Source organism: Triplophysa rosa, linkage group LG14, assembly GCF_024868665.1.
Source record: "Triplophysa rosa linkage group LG14, Trosa_1v2, whole genome shotgun sequence".
NCBI lineage: Eukaryota > Metazoa > Chordata > Actinopteri > Cypriniformes > Nemacheilidae > Triplophysa > Triplophysa rosa.
Window position 1 is genome coordinate 8,728,271 of NC_079903.1, and position 13,767 is coordinate 8,742,037.

Genomic DNA, 13,767 nt, shown 5'->3' on the forward strand with positions numbered 1-13,767 from the left:
CCCCCTACGACACATAGTTCAAGCAATGTGACAACAAGGCAGGCGATGGAGAAAAACACTTTTTTATTAAACCCATGGAGTTTCTTATTCATTTTTTGTAGTTGCACAGGTGTTATCTTTTCATGCATGGAATTCATCTCCTCTCTGTAAATATACAGCAGTAAATGTAAGATTACAAGTACGTTGTCTCAGCATACAGTATAAGCTGTACAAGTTGTCTCATGATATGAAGGCATATTTAAAAATGAATCTTTAAAGTAGGTAGGATCAAGCTTCGCCTCTTTGTGATGCTCTTATGTTTATTGCTTGGAATTATTTTGGCTAGTTTTATTTACCATCCTGATATTACAACCTGTAAGGTCTGTTTTAAAACCACTCCTGCTACTTTACAAATTGAATTAACAGCATGATACTGTTTTATTAGCTACAGCATACAACTGTTATGTAGCAGCCTGATACTGTTTTAAGAACAGCATACTAATGTTACTTAGCAGCATACAGCTGTTAATTTACTAGTCGCCTTCACAAATTGATTTGACTGAAGTTATAAAACAGCTGTAATAAAACAGCATAGTATGTCTTCTGCATTCACCCTTGCTTCTTAAAAGAAGAAAATAATCAAATCAAGCAGATGGGTGTGAATTTAGTATGAATAATGCATGATTATTCTGACCTCTTGTGGTCAGGTTACCTAACTGAACAAAATTTAGAGTTTCGTTTAATCACTTTGATGTTTTTTTCAGAAGTAGGTAGACACTTTTCTTAGTACTAATCCCTATGCACACCATTACACACCAGTGTATTTAAAGGTTTAAGCGTATTTACCAATTTATTTACAATATGAGCTACACTAATGCAGCACAAGCAACCTGATCTGAAAACTTAACAGACCCCATGAGCTCACTTGAACACTTCAGTTTAGGTGATTCTCAAACTTTTTCTGTGTAAGGCCACCTTTGTGTAGGGTGCACCGCTTTGTGCCCCCCCCAAATGTGACCCTGGACAACAAAACCAGTCTTATGGGTACATTTTTTGAAATTGAGATTTTACATAATCTGAAAGCTGAATAAATAATCTTTCTATAGATATATGAGTTGTTAAAATAGGACAATATCTGGCTGAGATACAACCGTTTAAAACTCAGGAATCTGAGAGCGCAAAAAAATCAAAATATTGAGAAAATTGCCTTTGAAGTTGTTAATCAGGGGCACTGTGGCAGACCATCCACTCACAAAAATAAAGTTTTATATATTTAAGGCAGGAAATTTAGACCAATACAAAGAAAGGATTTTTAGAAGTCTTGGCCAACTGAAAAGTATGAACATGAAAAGTATGAGCATGTACAGCACTCAATACTTAGTTGGGGCTCCTTTTGCCTGAATTACTGCAGCAAGGCGGCGTGGCATGGAGTCGATCATTTTTGGCATAAAAGAAAAATCGATAATTTTGACCCACACAATGTATTTTTGTCTTTTACTAAAAATGTTCCCGTGCTACTTAAGACTGGTTTTGTGATCCAGGGTCACAAATGGTCTTAAGCTAAAAATTAAACCAAAAAATACAATTATACAATGCTGGAACATCAATTCTTTTGATTGGTCTTATTTTTCTGATGTTTGAAATTTTGACACATTTACATATTTCATTAAATGCCACAAATACTGTCCCCCTGGATCCATCTTGTTCTCTGGGTTGGGTATCGTTTGGATTTTTCATTACCGGTGCCAAATCGATGCTTTTAAAACGGTTCCGGTGCCTGAATCGATACTTTAAAAAAAGAGCCACAAAACACCGGTGGATGACATTAAAGATAATTTTTTAAAAATATTTATTAAATAATAAAAAAATACACAACAAATTCACAATTAAAGTTTAAAGTGAATGTGAGAGCATGGACACTAACATAGAAAGATGTTATAGTGTTTACTGTTTACCTTGTTTACCCTCCAACTACAACTAAATGCTCACCATAGTTGCATTAAATATGGGCAGAAAATGCGTTGAATATATCAACAGATTAAGTCCATTTAAAGAGAGCCTTCTAGGCTTAAATGTGCATTATTTTAAAAACAGACAGTATGTATAATGAATAAGTATAATTATATGCCTATACATGCAGTCAGAGTAAAAAACTTGACAGACAGACTGTAGAGATCAGATTGACGGGAGCTATAAGGTTTTTGCACTTTGCACTGCTGTGTCTCGCTTGTCTGTCTTGTCACATACGTTACTGTTTTAAGAATGAGCTCCACTGCACGCAGCACGCGCTTCATTGATTTTAAACGCGCAGATCACAGATAATTTGCGATCCATTTAACCATTATATAATTCACGAGTTCATCTCGCAGATTATAAGTACATTTACATTTATTCATTTGGCAGACGCTTTTATCCAAAGCGACTTACAAGTAGGAGAGCATATAAACATTTAGTCAACACGCTACACTGTAAAAAATCCAACTTGCAAAAAGTTGTAAAAACTATTATCTATTAGTTAACTGAACAATAAAACCATAAAAAGTTGACTTAACAAGTGGAAATAAGTTGGCTAAAAATTGTCTGACCAACTTAATTTAAACTGTTGGCTGGATGTGCACATGCAAGTTTATAAGCACACATGTTGGTTTGGTGGTTGGAGCATGCGCGCTGTAACATGATATGCCATTTTGATCGTCAGTCAAACGTGCAGCACGAGATCACGACAAACTTCATCTTTTCCAACGTCATCGTTTAAAGTAAGTATCGTTATTCATTTTATTATATTTATTATATTGCTAAAATGTTTGTAAAACATTACACAGTTGTGATCATTAAGCATATTGTTTGCGACATGCAAATATCTAACGTTACCGTTAGAGTTTAGAATGCCAGTAAAATGTACGTTGTGTGTTTTGACCTGGGTTTGAAACTAAATTCATAGGTAATGTAGTGTCACCGGGCAAGCTTATTTTTCTTTTTATTAAGCGTATTTTTTTTAATAAGTTTTCATGAACGTTCTCATCATGGAGAAAATGTCGCAATCCGGGGTTTAGGCCTATATCTTGTAAATCTAACTTCATGTTTTATAATGCTGGCTAAATGTACCACGGTTATCAGACATAGTGTGCGATTTGTCTTATAAGTTAGACTTAACTCAAAATTTATTGTGTTGTTTATTACATCACAGAAAAAGCCGTTGGAGTTCACATGGAATGGTAGCGCCTTGTGGCACGAGCTCACGACAAACTTAATCTTTTCAAACTTCATCGTTTAAAGTAAGTATATTTATTCATTTTATTATATTTATTAGATTGTTAAAATGTTTGTAAAACATCAGTGTGACCATTAAGCATATTGTTTGCGACATGCAATCTAACAAATCTAACTTCATGTTTAGCTATACTGGCTATATTTACCAGTTATCGGAAATTTGTTGTTGTTGAAATGCAAATTCACAATGTCACTTTTGTTGATAGTGCATTTATTTTTCATTTTTTTCAGAATCTTTTTTGTGCCATTTTATTTGTTAATTTATTTGAATTTAATTTGTATTTTTACTCTTTTTTTTTAATTTAGTTAATTGTTTGTTTGAAAATGTTAATGCTGATTATATATGTTCACATTGTTGACAATATTACATTTCTGAAAGGTGGGCAGACCATCCAGTGTTGAACTGCTTTGTTTTAAAGTTGCAGTTCTAACAACTCTAGGCAGTTGATATGCCAACGCAGGCGGGGGCCCTTCCACCGCTTGTAGATGCCAGGATGCGCTTCTGCGTGAGCATCCTGAATGGCAGCTTGAGTAGCTGCCTGTTCAGGGTACGCAGATTTAGCAACCCCCCTTTTTTGGGGACGATGAAGTACATCTCGGCTAGAGGGATGAGCACGATCGCTTGCCAGAGGGGTGGTGGCCCTGGCCCAAAGCACGGGAGCATCCTAGCCTCTGACTGAGGTTGAGAGGATGCCCCGAACTTGAGCAGGCGTCTGGCGAGTTGCATCGCGTTGCCGAGACGGACCGTATCCCGTAGCCACCGTGACGGTTTGGGGGCTCTAGTCAGGCTCCCACGAACCGAGACAGGAGCTAGGGGTACGATCTGCTTCATCGACCTCCCAGGGGGTGGTTCGAAGGAGAGCAGTGTGGATCCCTTGCCGTGGGGAGCCCCTGAGGAGGAGATCGTCTCTGCTGCTTACCTGCCTGGCGATGATGTAGCACAACGCACTGTCGATGAGAGTGCTGAGGACTGCTGATTATCCTCGACATTGGGTCTCGCCGTGATGCAACGTCGAGTTGCCGAACACCGTCGTGTAGAGGGTGAGAGCGGCTGTGATAAACACCCAGAGAGAGAGGAAACTCTTAAGAGAGTGGGCTGTTGGGACAGGGCAGGAACCTCCCCGATGGAATGGCTGGGATCGGGCCCGATGGTATTCTCGATCTCCCTGGGGTCTTCCCATGAGGGCCGCTTCTGCTTTCGCCGCGGCTGCTGACGGGGCGATTGTCTCCTCTTCGATGTCTCTTCCGGGGGGGCGCCTGAGTGGGGGGGCGCCGGAGCCGGAGGGCGTCGAAGAGGACCAGGGCTGCTGGAAAGCAGACGGTGCACGGGACTCGACGGCCGAGGGTGGCCGAGTCGCGGCGGGGGAGGATATGCTGCAACCCAACGCTCACAGCGGCCTCCTCATGCTGCAAGGGACATCTCATCATTATCACGCACCATTTCCGAATACGTGGTTGAGGAACAAGACGGTTACTAACTAGTTACTAAGTAATTAGTTACTGTAATTTAATTACTTTTCCCTTGAAGAAGTAAAGTAAGGGATACTCTAATTTTGACTGTAATTAATTACAGTTACTTCTGATGTAATAAAACTAAATACTTTGTGATGTCAATAATTTGATGTCAATTCCACTATTGCACGCACTATTTGTGAGTGCAATAGTGGAATTAACATCAAAATTCAAAGTCTAACTTTAAAATCTGTGCTTTAATGTATAAATCTCATATTTGTAATACTTTGGTTAAAAATACTACTTTATGTAGTTTTATATTATTTATTTGAATGAATTAAAAGGGCAGTTTCATGTCTATCCTTGAAACACTTAACTAATAAAGGTTGATCTAGGATATAAAAAGTAATTGGTAATAAGTAATTAAATACTTTTTGGAGAGAGTCATTTGTACAGTAATGTAATTACACTATTGGATGTGTATTTAGTAACTAGTAATTAATTACTTTTTCAGAGTAACTTGCCCAACACTGCCCCCTACTGACTAAACAATCAGCTATAGACAACTGATTCTTAAAAATACTTGAAAATACTGTAAGTTTATGCGCTCATCAAACATCTCTTGATCTGAGAGCTTCATCCACAATATGTTTTCTCAAGCTATGGATAAAGGAAAGAACAGGCATGTCATCTTCATGCCTGGCATGCATGTGCCTCAATATCTCTGTGGGCTTCTTTTCTTGCTAGGAGAATAGTTATTTTGTCAGAGTTTTGATTGGATGCTTTCCATGTCCAGGAGGAGAACTACACGTTACGCACAAATGTCTCCGATCCAATGTTTTTGCTGTCGCCTAACATTATGCCAAACTCTCAAAGGGCTTGCTGTCAAATGACATTATATTGATATATGCTGGAAATTTACTAAACTGTTATGGCTTTGCTATGCATAAATATTCCATAGCTCAATACTGCGTTCTGGTTTCATTTTACATACTGATTAAAAATAAATGTATATTTTAAATGTACTTTGTCGCTTTGATGGAAGTATCTTCCAAATAGAAAAATGTAAAACCTAGAGCCCTCAATCCTTATAAGAGTCCTAGAGAATAAAACAGGTAAGACATGAGGACTAAGACGATGTGAATAGGATTTTTTAAGGGTGGCTAGGCTGAAGAAAGTGTAAAGAGTGCAAAGGGGGACAGCAGAGTAGAAGAGGAGAGCAGAGCAGAAGAATTTCAATGGTCAGCGTGCCAAAATGAGTATTGGTGTCCAACGTCGAGACACCATCACCACCTGTGTTACCATTCCAGAGCTATAAAATATAGCAAAAATATAACAGAACTTACATTAAACTTTCTTCTCTCCCCAGAAGAATAACAGGGAAATTATGTTTTTATGATTTGGTTCACAAGATTATTGAATATTACTATTATTTGTGAAAATGTTAATTATATTTCATTCTACGTTACTAAATCTAGCTGTAGAGCTCTTTGGGATTTGTAAAGTATTTGCGAACTCCAAACCGTAGGAGAGGCTTAAAGAGAAATGAAGGCATGGATTCAACATTCCGCTGTCTCTGAAGCTCTGAAAAACATTCTGTGTGATGTGGAAGAGATTATCTGTAACCTTGTTTTGTATAAGATGGAGTTATTTGCTCTGTTGTCATGAAAATACAAAAGAACATGCATTTTCTTACATGATTAGAAACTTCTTTTGCGCTGTATTTGGTTGAAATTTAGTCACCCCGTGAATTGTTACTGATCATATGATTTTATATTCTGCATATCATCATTTACAAACATCTCCAAATCTCTGATATTGTACACTAAAAAAGGTGCTATATAACACTAAAAGTGGTTCTTGGCTCGCAATCATAGGGGAACCACGAGTGCTATATACAGTAGAATCATATCTTGGTTCTTCAGAGGTTCTTCAGCAGTTCTTTGGGATGACTGAGGTGCTATATAGAACCGCTGAAGAACCATACAGGGGTTTAACAGGTTCATTACATGGAAGTGGTGCTTTATAACCCAAAGAACCGCTGAAGAACCTCTGAAGAACCACTGAAGCACCAACATATGATTCTATTAGCACTTAAAGTGGTTCCAGTATGATTACAAGCAAAACAAAAACTTTCAGTGCTATATAACACCATCTTCTAGAGTGCATATAACGATGCTATAAAAATCACAAAGTATGGAGATACAAGGTTTGTTTGTAATTATTGAATTACAATAAACAATTAGCTTGCTTTACTTAGTTTCTTATTTTATGTATTTTTATTTATTAGTTTATAAACAGTGAAAGAGAGAGAGAGAGAGAGAGAGAGAGAGAGAGAGAGAGAGAGAGAGAGAGAGAGAAACTAAATTATTAATCAAATTATTTTATGTATCAGAGCAAGATTAGTGATGGAGTAACTGCATCAACTGGATGTAGCATTTATTTATGAAACATTTTGTTGACAATAAAAAATGAGTAATTATATTTGATACTTAACTAATCATGAGAATGTTTAAGGGTCAAACAGGTAAGTGTATCACAAGGTATAGTAAAGTGATATTTAACTTATTGAATTATATTATGCAAAATTTGTTTAATTTGGCACAGTGAAATGATCAGAATCATAGTCATACAGATAATAATGGGCTACTGTATATGCACGCGCTACTTCCGCGTTTCACCGGAAGAACCTGCGGCAGTTTTCAGTTAGGGAGACTTAAAGCAGAGAGAAATGGGAAACTGAGAAAATTAAATTTAGCACATGCAAATTTGGCACACCGCAGTGGTATATAGAAGTGGCGTTCTCCAGTATTTGAATGATATAACGACATATGTAAACTTCAAATATTTCAAATATGGTAGAACAGCACTTCTATATACCACTGCGGTGGGCCGTGGGTTCTTCCTGTGAAACGCGGAAGTAACGTGTGCATATAGCCCATAGCAGTGAACTATACTGTCACTCTGTAATTTCAAAGGCCTCTCTCAGGCTCTGTAGTGCCACTCCCTGAGTGATTTCCCCCCAAGCTACAGGTAATCTTGCAGGTGCACACTGATACTCTTTAGCAAAATGACTGTTGTATCTCATGAACACATATCTCCAGTAGATTGCAGGCCCGTTATTCCCAGGATCCTCAGGGGAAATGTTCCAGTCGGGGTAGATAGACTGGTACTCCTTAAAGGGCAAAGACTGGCCCTTTGTATGTCTGTTTTGAAATTGGTTCTTACCAGCAATATCGGCAGAGCAAGTGCTGTGGGATAGAGTGGTGGAGTTGGCATTGGTATAACACACTAAACCTTTGGGTCGATGCACAACAGCTTCGTGCACTTGATGTTCTCGTTCTCCAAGGTCACACGGAGCTTTGCAGAAAGGACATCGCTTGTCACAGCCTTTGACTGTTTTGTAAAGCATGCCCTGAAGTTTGTAAGGGAGGTCATCAGGGACTTCAATGACGTCATCATTCTCCATAAATTCCTGAGCGATGGAAGAGGACAATTCAGAGACTGATTGCTGTAGATATTTGAGGAACTGGTCACGACTTGCAGTTATGTTAAACAAAGGTATCTCCAAGATTTGAGTTGGCACATTGACTTGTTCTAGACTCTTCAGGCTGATGCACATTTCCTCCAGTAACTGTCTTACATTGCATTGGACCACACTACTATCAGATGCCTGAGTAATGCACTTATTCATGCATCCAAATATTTGCTGCATTCGCTGTTCCCTGCGGTCTTCTATCATAACAGAACCGGACAGATGTGTTATAATAAAGTTCTCTATTCTCTTTCGACTGAATCTCTCATGGGACTGCAGGTATTCATGGAAGTTATCAAAGCTGTCCTTTAGCAGCATGTCTCTAAGAAGACCATAATGAAACTTCTTTGGTGAGCTGTAGAGTCTTGCATTTTCTTTCTGGAGTATATTGTTAAATATCTGTTTCTCCAGGCTGCTGTTGATGATGTCTTCAGCTGTTGGTTTGAGACACAGGTTGGTGAACGCTTCAGCTGCTTTTTGACACCGGTGCCTCTTTCCGAATTGCTGAATGAAATTCTGCTTATGTCTTTCCTTCATCTCGTTGAGGAACCTCTCTTTCGTTTCTTGTTCCTTTATGATTGAGTACTGCATTTCTTGAAAAGACATAGATGCTTTGCTGCAGATGTATCCTTTGAGGTCCACTTCATATTTGGGCTTCAGTGTGAATGACTCCATTTTTATAACTTCTAGACCCTTATCCACAACTGCAAGTAACTCTCTCATGTAGCTGTCTGAGTAGCCCTCGTTGTGCCAGATTTTGTCTGAGAATTTCCTATCACAGTCCTCTACCAAGTTATCGGTGAATCTTTGAGCAACGTCTTTGTTGTATTTAAGTGTTTTCTTCATCTTGCTGTTCAAAGCGAAATGTGCATTCCTCACTGTGAAACCATTGAGTTGGTTTGCATTCCAGAGTTTAACCCTTTTCTTTTTCAGACCACGATAGTTAAGGTTTTCCCTCAGCTTCTCCACCATCCTAGCAAAGATTTCTTGTGTCTCTGGATGGGAATCCTTCAAGTTGGATGGCATGCTTTCCCAGGCATTTACAAATTCTTGTTCAAGCTCCCTGTCTTGAATCACGAAGTCGGTGTTCTTGCAGGTCTGCATGAGTGAAACTAACTTTACATCCAGGGCTGATTCAAGTTTTGTAAATAAGGGTTGTGTCTCAACTGTCAAGTCGTGCCGGATGGCCGCAGACTCTATTTTTGCAACAACATCGGCTGTCATTTGCTCTTGAACGAGGGCAGCTCTATTGAGAAGCTTTGCTCTGTAATTTTCCACAAGCGCAATTTCAACATCTTTCTCCCTGATGTAGTCCCACAGACTTGCCCTCATTTTGTCTCCCTCTGTATTTATTTGGGTAGTTGCTTCTTCTTTTAGGATTCTTAGTATGCCATCTTTATTCAAGGACTCTCCATATCGTGATGCCGACTCTTTTAAATCTGTTATATGATTGTCCAACCCTTGCACCCAACAGTCTATTTGATCACTGAGCTGCTTCTCACCCTGAGCAAGTGTTACGCAGACGCCAATGATGGCATCATTTTTACCGGTGTCTCCAAACTTTATGGCAACATTTTCCTTTTTCACTGACTCCCACAAGTTGCACATATGCTCCATAAATGATCCCAAGCAGGTTGGCTGGCCATTTGTTGCCTTTTCATGGAACATTGCCAGCAGGCTTTGCTTTAGTCTGAGAACTGCATCACTGTAGCTTTGATCATTTTTTATAGTTGCAGAGTTGCTGGTCCGGTTATGGCATATGCCTCCTTTTTGAGGTTCAGCTGGGGACTGACCTGTGCTTAGTATGTCAATTGCATAACTCATGATTTTTCCATCCATTCCTGCTCCCTCTGAAGCAACCAGAAAGGCAGTCTTTCTCTCGAAGTCTTTTGTGCAGAGAAGTGCATTGATAGCAATTTGAATGTTGACTCTTGTTCCACCTTGAACCTCATCTGGTAAATTTACCAATGTAATATCGCTCAGCCCACTGACAAAAGTAGCCAGTTCACAGTCATGAACAAGACTTCTTGCTTGATGTGCATCTTGCCGGTTCAAACCTTCGGTGTTAATCAACATCAGAAACTCACAGTTCATCTCCATTCTGAACTTGTCCGGAAGGCTGAGGAGAAGCATGTATGCCCCTTTGATATGCTTTCTGCCCCACTTTGAGAAATTGACACCAAACAATGAAGATAAAACCTCTGTGTTCTTTGAGTTCTGAAAACCTAAGACTGTCAATACTCTCATGCGACTGAACTGTGGCAGCTGCTTGTGTACTTCATAAAGAACGCTGTATACCCAGTTGAAGGGAAATGCAGAGGCATCCCCATCATAGAGCTCAAGGGGAACTCCGTACAAGAGTAGTTCAGCACCTACATATGGTAAGCGAAACATGTCATACAGGTCACTGTCTGGGCTACGGAAATATCGTTCGTAGACCAGTCCCATCTCTCGTAGGAAGTGGTCAAGTCCAATGCAATGTTCTTGTATTTGCTCACCATTCATTTCCTTAAAAAAGGATAGCTTTTCCAACTGCATGACTTCAAGTTTCACTCGCATCCAAGAGAGGAAGAATGCCCGCTTTGTCATGTCATGTGTACACAGAGCTGCAAGAAAAGCTCTCATAGCTGTGGTTAATTTATAATCAAGGAGATTTTTAATTAGGTCTTCCTTCTCTTCTGTTAAGCTTTGGGTTGTATACAGACGTCCTTCCTCCTTCTCCAGCTGACACAACTGTTTCCACACTGCACCCTGGAGGGGCAGCTGGTTCTCCAAAAATTCAGGCACTCCATTTTCGATTCCACCTAGGACCTCTTCGACTTCGCTGAATGCCATTCGACAAATCTCATCTTCATCAACATTAATGTTGAGATCATTGGCCATACCAGCTGTCCCAACAAGGTTTGCAGTGTGCAGGTGTGGAATAAGGTGATTCAGAACATCTCTTAGGGTGTCTGCAATTCTTTCCTCATTACCATCACCGCCATAAAGCACCATTCCATCAGGCAGTTCTAAATCCTTCACCAGCTTTTCTTTGAATTTCTCATGGTCCTCCCGACCATCCTCTTCTACTGACATTGAGCAGTCGATTAGAATCATGTGGCTTGTGTTATCCCTCCACGAGGCAAGCAGTTCTCGCTCAGTGTCTCCAAATCTTCTGCAGAACACTATGAGGACGGCAGATGTGTAGCACAGAAGACTCATCTGCTTTTTGTAGTTGGCTGCATCTCCACGGAGATTAGCTACTAGTACAGGACGAGGAAAGACATTGTCATGATTACCTCCTGAAGGGAGATTCCAGCATAGCTCCACCAAACCATCTGAGAGAACTCGGGGGAGCTGCCCTCCATCCATGCCACTATTTACAAAGCATTTGTTCCGCTTGTGTGGACCCCCAAGCACAGTGTTGAGGACTCTAGATTTTGAGATGCTGCAGTCACCCAGTCTCATTGCGGAGACAAACGGCATCCTAGAATTGGCCATGTTCTTCATGATAATTTTCTCAGATGGTGACTTCCACCCCCCAAAAATGCCTCTAAAAGAACCAAGGAGGACGGTTCCTTTCTTTTCTGGATAAACAGGTGGTAGATACAGTGGCACTGCAAAGTTGCATTGCACCATTCTGTAGGCGATCTCTTGCCGTAGAAAACTGTTTGTTGCCATATAGACGGCAGCCACCAGGTCCAAAGGATTGATAACACATTGTGTGTTCTCATCCACATTCAGACCGTATGCTCCTGCTACTTTTTTGCAGTGGGTGTTGCGGGCTTGGGCATTGTATAGCCAGAGGCGCCGGAGAAAGGCAGTTGACAGCTCTGTTGGGTCTTCAGGAAGTTTATCTTCAGTGCATGGAGTGCTGATGTACAGCATTGTTGTAAGATCCAGAGGTAACACTTTTTCCCTGTGAAGATCCAGCATTTGGAGTAAAATATGTTTGTCCCTGTCAGTTTCAGACACTGGATGGGAATCATAAGAATAAAACCAGTCACTATCAGTGAAATATTTATTAATGTAATGTTAACGATATCTAAGAAGCTGTGACAAATACGCTAAATATTGGGATGTTCGATTTTAAAAGTCAATCTCACCTATTTCAGTTGTTAGGGTCCCGGGGTCGGGGATAGGCCTCCGATGCAGAGACATTGTTGTAGTGAGTAATGTTCTTTACGTGCTGAGTGTGAGGGATTCTTTGAAGGTTATAACTGGCCAAACTCGCTAGACTGACATAATGGTTAGGTCTGTTGTCCCTTTTAGCTTAAAAAGCTGAAAAACAAACAAATGCAAAAATACTGATTTTCTACAATCCAAAAAATGTAAGTGCTTGAAGATTTAAGAAGTTTTAATAGTATAAACACTTGCTATATTGTTTCAACTTCAAAAGCTTTAATATCCCGAAAAGAGGTAGATTTATTACATCATTACAGCATGTTGTAAAGTATATTGCATCTAATGAAGGAAATGTTTCAATATCACTTAAGGGAACACAATTCTGGTAGCTAGACCGGGCTAGCTACTGTATTACCAACACTTTAGACGCATCTTAGAGGAGAGCTATCCAATGTGTCCATGGCAGTTTATTATATAAAATCTGCATGGTCAAATTTTAAAATTCAAAAACTATACAAACCAATGCTCATGCCACTTTGATTTTAGTCATAAAAGTCAAAAACTATTTAGCATGCACCTGTCTCCTCTCTTCTTGCTTTCCTAAGTTATAAGTATGCTTGTCACACAGATGGGAAGCTAACTATTCATTAAAACAAGACTTTGCATTACTCAACAATGTAAATGTCAACAAGGATTAGTCAGTTTTATCAGACGTGAATAATTCATTAACCGTGAGTAAGATCGCCCCAAAATCAGATTTAGTTTCAAGTGAAATGTGCCGTACAAATATTATATGCAAAATCCTAAAATAACAAGGGTAATTGCTAATGATTTTATCCACAATACAATGTCATCAGTATCTACATGAGGAAAATGTACCTGTGTTCAGTGGTTGGACTACTCTCCTGGTTATCTGTGTGCTGTGCTGTCATTAAGTGGAATTGCCATTAGCACTGTCATGAAGGTGAGCTCTTATATGAGGTCAAGGAGTGATAACGTCTGTTTTTTTGGAATTTCCCCCTCCCTGTCCATTGTGCATGCATGCACGCACATGCTGTTCTTGATCACGTACACACACTCGTGCATGAGAGCAACATCCCCTACAGCAGAAAAAGCACCAAATAACACAGAGCTCAAGTATGGCAGCATTGTGAAATATTTGTAAAAATAAAACAATATATACACTGTTCAAAATAAAACACAGTATTTAGCATTCATTAAAATACCATTAATGTGACAACATTCACATGTGGTTACTGTATATTTTTATTAGTGATATTTGGGTAACACTTTAGTGTAGGGACCAATTCTCACTAAGAACTAGTTGCTTATAAGCATGCCTATTATTATCATATTGGCTGTTTATTAGTACTTAAAGCTCATATTCTGCATGATCATATTCTACATCCCATTTCATACCCAAT

General features: G+C 39.5%; 1 protein-coding gene across 1 annotated transcript; it reads right to left on the reverse strand.

Annotated features, from left to right (window-relative positions):
• Window positions 1-7,025: 7,025 nt before the first annotated feature.
• On the reverse strand, window positions 7,026-13,303 carry si:dkey-202l22.6 (interferon-induced very large GTPase 1). Its single transcript, XM_057351687.1, has 3 exons — window positions 13,223-13,303; window positions 12,325-12,499; window positions 7,026-12,192 (listed from the first exon to the last, which is right to left on the reverse strand). The coding sequence occupies exons 2-3, from the start codon at window positions 12,377-12,379 to the stop codon at window positions 7,661-7,663; spliced, it is 4,587 nt and encodes a 1,528-aa protein (XP_057207670.1). The 5' UTR covers window positions 12,380-12,499; window positions 13,223-13,303; the 3' UTR covers window positions 7,026-7,660.
• Window positions 13,304-13,767: the final 464 nt, after the last annotated feature.

Excerpts from the sequence above, each read along its gene's own strand:
- si:dkey-202l22.6 (XM_057351687.1), bottom strand. The coding sequence starts at position 12,379 with ATGTCTCTGCATCGGAGGCCTATCCCCGACCCCGGGACCCTAACAACT. Across the intron at positions 12,193-12,324 it reads GACCCTAACAACTGAAATAG|TGTCTGAAACTGACAGGGAC; the intron begins GTGAGATTGACT and ends ATTCCCATCCAG.